We start from the raw sequence: 7,125 nt of genomic DNA on the forward strand, positions 1-7,125 counted from the left end.
AGGCAATTAACAAAGACAGAGGACTACCAGAAAATATCTCACCCCAAATGAAGCGCCTATTCTCTCTAGCTTAAAGCCAAACCGTGCTGCTGCTGCTGCTGCTGCTGGTGCTGCGGCTGCTGCGGCTGCTGCTGCTGGTGTTGCTGGTGTTGCTGGTGTTGCTGGTGTTGCTGGTGTTGCTGGTGTTGCTGGTGCTGGTACAGCAGCAGCAGCACCAGCAGCTTGCTGCTGCTGCAGCACAGGTGCTGCTGCAGCACTGCAGCTCCCGATGTTTTAGCAACAAGACTCTGCTGCTGCTAGCTGATTCTACTAGCTGCTGCCTCAGCTGCTGGGTAAAGAAAACCACAGCAGCAGCAAATCAAATTGCGCTCCTTCAATGCCAACCAAACTAAACCCTAAACCCTAAACCCTAAACCCTAAACCCTAAACCCTAAACCCTAATGCGTACGCAAGCCTGCCTTATACTCTCTAACACCAGCAGCAAAAACAAAAACAGCAGCAACAGTAGCAGCAGTAGCAGCAGCAGCAGCAGCAGTAGAAGCAGAGATACAAGGGAATAAGACAAATGAAGTATTAATGTATTAAACAAATTAGCAGCAACTTCGCCAGAAGAAGCTCACGATCCGTGCTGCTGCAGCAGCAGCAGCTGCTGCTGCTGTTGCTGATGCCGGGAGTGCTTATTGCTGCAGCTACAGCAGCTTGTTTGGGTACCGCTTATTCCTGCTGCTGCTGCAGCTCGTCTTCCTGCTGCTCCTGCTGCAGCTCCTCTTCCTGCTGCTGCTGCTGCTGCTGCTGCTGCTGCTGCTTCGGCTTCAGCAGCAATCCCGGTGGTGTTTCGTCCAGCCACTGCTGCAAGTTAAATGAAGGGCTTGAGAAAAAGCTGCTGAGGGTTTGCTGCTTCTCTGGCTGCTGCTGCAGCTGCTGCGCTGCAGCCTGAAGGAAAGGTAAGTCAATGCCCTTAGCAGCAAACCACTTCACTCTCTCAGCTTCGCGACGCTCCCTGCAGCAGCAGCAGCAGCAGCAACAGCAGCAGCAGCAACAGCAGTAGCAAAGGCAGGCAGTGAGCCTCCCCGCACGCAGCGCCTCCGCTACCGGGATAAAATGAAGCAAAGTGCAGCAGCAGCAGCTGCTGCCGCAGCGACAGCCACAGCAGGTGCAGCAACAGCAGCAGCAACAGCAGCAACAGCAGCAGCAGAAACAACAGCAGCAACAGCAGCAGCAACAGCAGCAGCAACAGCAGCAGCAACAGCAGCAGCAACAGCGAGAGCAGCACGAGCAACAGCACCTGCAGCAGCAACAGCAACAGCAACAGCAGCAGTACCAGCAGCAGCAGCACCAGCAGCAACAGCAGCAGCTTGTGTACCGTAGTTCATCTAGCTGCTGCTGCTTGGCTAGGGTTTGCTGCTGCTCTCCCCAGTGCGCAGCAACTTCAGCGAGTTTTGCATGCACGCGAGGTCTTCGAGCAGTTGATAGATAAACTTTTCTCAGAAAAGATATATCTTTGTTGCTGCATTCTGAGAAATACTTGCTGCTGCTGCTGCTGTTGCTGTTGCTAGGGCTGCTGCTGCTGCTGCTGCTGCTGCTGCTGCTGCTGCTGCTGCTGACGTCAGCGGTTGCTTTTAGTGCAGCAGGAAGAGCATAGCGGCGTTGCTGCGCTTTTGCTGCTGCTTTACGCAAACGAAATCGAGCGTTCCTAGTCAGCATGCTGCTGCTGCTGCTGCTGTTGCTGCTGCTGCTGCTGCTGCCCTCGCCTGCTTCTGTTGATTGGGCTGAGTCCTCACCAGAGGTTTCTTCTGACTCGCTTTGATTATCCTGCTGCTGCTGCTGCTGCTGTTGCTTGTGCTGCTGCTGTTGCTGCGGCTGCTGCTGCTCTCGCTGCTGCTTCTGCTGCTGCTGCAGCAAAAACAACTCCTTGCTGCGAGCGTTCAGATCCCTATACAGCTGAAGAAACCCCAACACCAATTCAGGCCGGCCCCGCAACTCCAGCATGCTGCAGCCACACAACAAACCCTAAACCCTAAACCCTAAACCCTAAACCCTAAACCCTAAACCCTAAATCCTAAATCCTAAATCCTACACCCTAGTCCCTTAACCCTTAACCCTAATCCCTCAACCCTAAACCCTAATCCCTTAACCCTAAACCCTATACCCTAAACCCTAGACCCTAAACCCTAAACCCTAAACCCTAAACCCTAAACCCTAAACCCAAGCGCACTCTGTTTGCAGCCTGAGTATTTTGCATGCAGCGAAGAGGCGACCCTCTTCAACGCATTTTGCAAATGCCGCAGTCACCTGCTGCCGCTCCCACGGAGTTGAGCCTAAACCACAAACCCTAAACCCTAAACCCTAAACCCTAAACCCTAAACCCTAATCCCTAAACCCTAAGCCCTATACCCGAAACCCTAAACCCTAGACCCTAGACCCTAGACCCTAGACCCTAAACCCTAAATCCTAAGCTCTAAACCCTAAACCCTAAACCCTAAACCCTAAATCCTGAACCCTAAACCCTAAACCCTAAATCATCAACCCTGAACCCTAAACCCTAAACCCTAAACCCTTGAGAAATCTGCTGCTCTGGGTTTTACCTGCGCGTCCTAAAATGTAAGGGGCTAAAGAATCGGCAGTAACCTGCAGCAAAGTAGCACAAGCCATCGCTGCTGCTGCTGCTGCTGCTGCTGCTGGTGTTGCTGCTGCAGCAAGGCAAATGTAGCACACTGAGCGCCGCAACAGCATCGATCGAGCAGCAACAGCAGCATAAACAACAACAACAACAGCAGCAGCAGCAGCAACAACCTCCGCAGCAGCATCATCAGCAACATCAGCCGCAGCAACAGCAGCAGCAACAGCAGCAGCAACAGCAGCAGCAGCAGCAGCAGCAGCAGCACCTTTCTTCTGTGTTTCCAGTGGTTTAGGGGTTTGGGTCTGAAGGCGCCGTGTTCATAGAAACCTCGATAAAGAACTCGCGCTGCTTCAGCAGCAGCAGCAACCGCTTGCTGCTGCAGCTGCTGCTGCTGCAGCTGATGCCGCTCTTCTGCTAGTTGCTGCTGCTTCTTCAGCTGCTGCAGCGCGAACTCCAGGGCCTCTACATGCCCCTTTCGCCTTTTATGTTTGCTGCTGCTACTCTGCTGCTGCTGTTGTTGTTGTTGCTGCTGCTGCTGCTGTTGTTGCTGCTGGAGCTGCTGCTGGATTTGTTGTCTTTGCGTCTGTATTGTCTCTAGCTGTGCGTCTGTCTCTCGCTGCTGCTGCTGCAGCTGCAGCAGCAGCAACGCACGTTGCTGCTGCTCTACTTTCTGCTGCAGCTCCCGCAGCAGCAGCAGAGCTTCTTGCTTCCCAAAGACTCCTTTGTTCAGCCGCAGCAAACGCCGACAAGTGCTCGCCCCTTCTGTCTCAAGGTAGTGCAGCAGCTGCAGCAGCAGCAACAACAGCAGCAGCAGCGGCGGCAGCAGCAGCAGCAGCGGCACACCGGAGACGCACAGCTTAATTACAGACTGCAGTAGTAAAAAGAATTGTTACAAGGGGAGCAGCAGCAGCAGCAGCAGCAGCAATATCATCTGCACAACACAGCAGCAGAAGCCGCAACAGCAGCAGAAGCCGCAACAGCAGCAACAGCCGAAGCAGCACCAGCAGCAACAGCAGCACCAGCAGCAGCAAAAACAACAGCAGCACCAGCAACAGCAGCACCAGCAACAGCAGCACCAGCAACAGCAGCAACAGTATCAGCACCACCAGCAGCAACAGCATCAGCGTCATCAGCAGCAACAGCCGCACCAGCAGCAGCAGCAGCAGCAGCAGAAGTGTGTTTGCTGTTATTACTTGTTTTTTTAAGACATGAGGGTTAGCAATGCTGCCGTAGACTTCGTCAAGAGCCAGCAGCACTGCAGGGGGCTTAACCCGCAGCGGGGTTGGTTGCCGCTGCTGCTGCTGGTGCTGCTGCTGCTGCTGCTGCAGCAGCAGCTTTGCTGTTGCTGCATCTAAAGAGTCCCCTGCATTTAACGCATCACGAAGCTGCTGCAGAGACACACGAGCAGCAACACCAATATCCCCTAGAGGAGCATCTTCCTCTTGCTGCTGCTGCTGCTGCTGCTGCTGCTGCTGCTGCTGCTGCTCTAGCTCCTGCTGCTGCTGATACGCCTGCTGTGGGGGGTGCGGTTCCTCCTGGTGCTCTTGCTGCTGCTGCTGCTGCTGCAGTATTTGCTGCTGTTCTTCTGATATACGATCAAGCAGATGTTTATATCTCTGTTGCATCTGCTGCTGCAGCTGCTGCTGCACGGAGCCGTACGCCTTAAGGGCTTCAGAGTTGTGAATGAGAAAATCTTTTGCTGCTTTGAGGAGCAGCAGCTGCTGCTGCGGTTGCAGCAGCTGCTGCTGCTGCTGCTGTCGCAGCGAAGTGAAGAAACCCACTATCGATGCTGGCAGCTGCTGCAGCAAAAATTCAAAGCCAAATGCAGCACGCGGGGGCTCAGCAGCTTGCGGCACGGGGTGTACAGGCAGCCGCATCACAGAATAAACCCTGCTGCTGCTGTTGCTGCTGTTGCTGCTGCTGCTGTTGATGCTGCTGATGCTGCAGTTGCTGCTGAGGAGACGGCGGGATTGCATGAACGCGATTCTAGGAGGGGGGAAAGGGTTTGTGCTGCTGCTGCTGGAAGCAGCTGCAGCGAAGCTGCAGCAGCAGCAGCTATCTGCAGCATACTGCAGCAGCAGCAACAACAACAACAGCAGCAGCAGCAGTTGCCTGCACAGCCGATCGTGTGCCCTCATGGAGACGCACAAAAGAAGGTGCTTATGCTGTTGCAGCTACTTCATTGTTGTTGCTGCTGCTGCTGCTGCTGAGTCGGCTGCTGCTGCTGCTGCTGAGTCGGCTGCTGCTGCTGCTGCTGCTGTGAATCCTTTTGCTGCTGCTGTAGGCGGTGTTATTGCCTCCAGTCCCTCTGGGGCGTTTCTGCTGCTGCTGCTGTGCTACAGCAAAGCTGCAGCAGCAGCAGAGCTGCTTCCGTTGCTGCTGTTTTGTTGCTGCTCAGGTGCCCGTTGTTATGACTGTTGCTGCTGCTGCTGCTGCTGCTGTTGCTGCTGCTGCAACATTTGTGTCTCTAACCTCATTAAAAGTTGGTCTCCCCCTCTCTGCTGCGCTGTCGGCTGCAGGCCCTCGCCGTGCAGCAGCAGCTGCTGCAGCAGTTGCTGCTGCTGCTGCTGTAGTATGTCTGATAAGACTTACGCTGCAGCTCTTTAAAACATTTATTAATAAACAGAACTTATTAATTAATTTTAGCAACCCTCTTCAATATTATACACGCAAGGGCTTCATACATGCCTGCATGCAGCAGCAGCAGCAGCAGCAGCAGCTGCTGCTGCTGCTGCTGCTGTTGTTGTTAGCAGTCTACTCACTTGTTTTAGAGAAAATTGTATTAGTTTGTTTTAATTATATTTTTTAATAGTTGTTGCTGCAGCAGGTTTTGTGTAGAGGCGCAGCAACTTCCCTATAGGGAGCTTACAGCTGCAGCAAAGAACAGCAGCAGCAGCAGCAGCAGCAGCAGCAGCAGCAGCAGCAAACAGCAACAGCAGCAAAGGCAAGGCCTTTGCAGCATGCACAGAGAACCCCCGCGTTCATAGAATAAACACCACCAACAGAAGTATCGCCACAGCAGCAGCAGCAGCAGCAGCAGCAACAGCAACAAGCAGCAGCAGCAGCAGCAACAACAAACCTCAACAAGAACAGCAAAAAGCCGCAGCAGCAGCAGCAGCAGCAGCGGCAGCAGCAGTTGCTGCTGGACATTACTACTGCTGTTCCTATCGGTCCTTGGCGAGGCACGTGCAGCAGCAGCAGCAGCAGCAGAATTAGACAACGCAGCAGCAAATAAACGCAGGCAATTCGCAGCAACGCTCCCGGCAGCAAAGTGCTGCTATGCAGTACCAGCTGCAGCAGCAACTGCATCAGCAGCAGGAGCAGCAGCAGCAACAACAACATCAGCAGCACGAGTACCAGCACCAGTAGCATCACCAGCAGCAACAGCAGCAGCACCCAGCACCAGAAGCAGCAGCAACAGCAGCAGCAACAGCAGCAGCAACAGCAGCAAGATGTCGCTGCTGCAGGCCTCGTTCGCTTCCGATACGGAGTCTGATGACGAGGAGTTTGAAGACAATGCAGCTGCTGCTTCAGACAGCGACGAAGAAGAAGAAAGTGAAGAAGAAGCTGCTGCTGCTGCAGCAAACCGCAGCAGCAGCAACAACGAAGTGGCAGCAACAGATGCTGCTGGTGAGGCTGCTGCTGCAGATGCAGCAGCAGCAAAACAGGAGGCCCGCTGCGGCAGGAAGAAGTGGAAGCTCGATATGAAGTGAGAACCGTTGCTGCTGCTGCTGCTGTTGCTGCTGCTGTTGCTGCTGTTCTGTTATTGCTGCTGTTGCTGCTGCTGCTGTTGCTGTTGCTGCTGCTTTTGCTGCTGATGCTGTTGCAAGTGTCTCTTTGTTATCCCGTCTGCTGCTGCAGCAAACAAAGGAAGCAAAAGAAGAGACGCCTTCAGCGGCAGCAGCAGCGTGCTGCTGCTGCTGCGGTGTATGCTGAATTGCAGCAGCAGCACCAGGCAGCAATGAAGGTATATCCTGCTTCGGTAAGTGCATTTGCTGCTGCTGCAGTTGCTGCTGCTGCAGTTGCTACTGCTGCTGCTGCAGTTGCTGCTGCTGCTGCTGCAGTTGCAGCTGCTGCAGGTGCTGCTGCTGCAGGTGCTGCTGCTGCAGGTGCTGCTGCTGCAGTTCCTGTGCTTTCTCGTGTTACATGGGCTGCACTTGCTGCTGCTTATGCTGTTGCTGTCTCTGTTGCTGCTGCTGCTGCTGTTGCTGCATGCAGGTAGCAGCAGATGATTTGCTGCTGCAGTTTCATCGGCGGTGTCCGCCCAGTCGATTGAAGGCTACGACTGCTGCTGTCTTTGAAGCATTGAATATACACTCTTCGAGGCTGCAGCCCTCCAGTGCTGCTGCTGCTGCTGCTGCTGCTGCTGCTGCTGCTGCTGCTGTTGCTGTTGCTGGGGACGGGGCGCAGCCAGCAGCAGCGCTTCGAGGTAAAACGGAGGCAGGAGAAGCAACTCAAGCAGCAACAGCAGCACCAGCAGCAGCAGCGAATTATGAACCGGGCGA

At 54.3% G+C, this 7,125-nt stretch overlaps 2 protein-coding genes across 2 annotated transcripts; one reads left to right on the plus strand and one right to left on the minus strand.

Annotated features, from left to right (window-relative positions):
* Positions 1 to 714: 714 nt before the first annotated feature.
* Positions 715 to 4,596, minus strand: EAH_00054270 (hypothetical protein, conserved; the record flags this gene model as incomplete). Its single annotated transcript, XM_013393956.1, has 5 exons — positions 715 to 1,000; positions 1,364 to 1,990; positions 2,216 to 2,318; positions 2,948 to 3,404; positions 3,814 to 4,596. The coding sequence occupies 5 exons, from the start codon at positions 4,594 to 4,596 to the stop codon at positions 715 to 717; spliced, it is 2,256 nt and encodes a 751-aa protein (XP_013249410.1).
* Positions 4,597 to 6,072: 1,476 nt separating this feature from the next.
* Positions 6,073 to 6,333, plus strand: EAH_00054280 (hypothetical protein; the record flags this gene model as incomplete). The annotated part of the gene is made up of 1 exon (XM_013393957.1): positions 6,073 to 6,333. The coding sequence occupies one exon, from the start codon at positions 6,073 to 6,075 to the stop codon at positions 6,331 to 6,333; it is 261 nt and encodes an 86-aa protein (XP_013249411.1).
* Between the last annotated feature and the right edge of the window lie 792 nt (positions 6,334 to 7,125).

This window comes from Eimeria acervulina, genomic scaffold, assembly GCF_000499425.1.
Source record: "Eimeria acervulina Houghton genomic scaffold, Eah_scaff1031, whole genome shotgun sequence".
In the NCBI taxonomy this organism is placed as follows: Eukaryota; Apicomplexa; class Conoidasida; order Eucoccidiorida; family Eimeriidae; genus Eimeria; species Eimeria acervulina.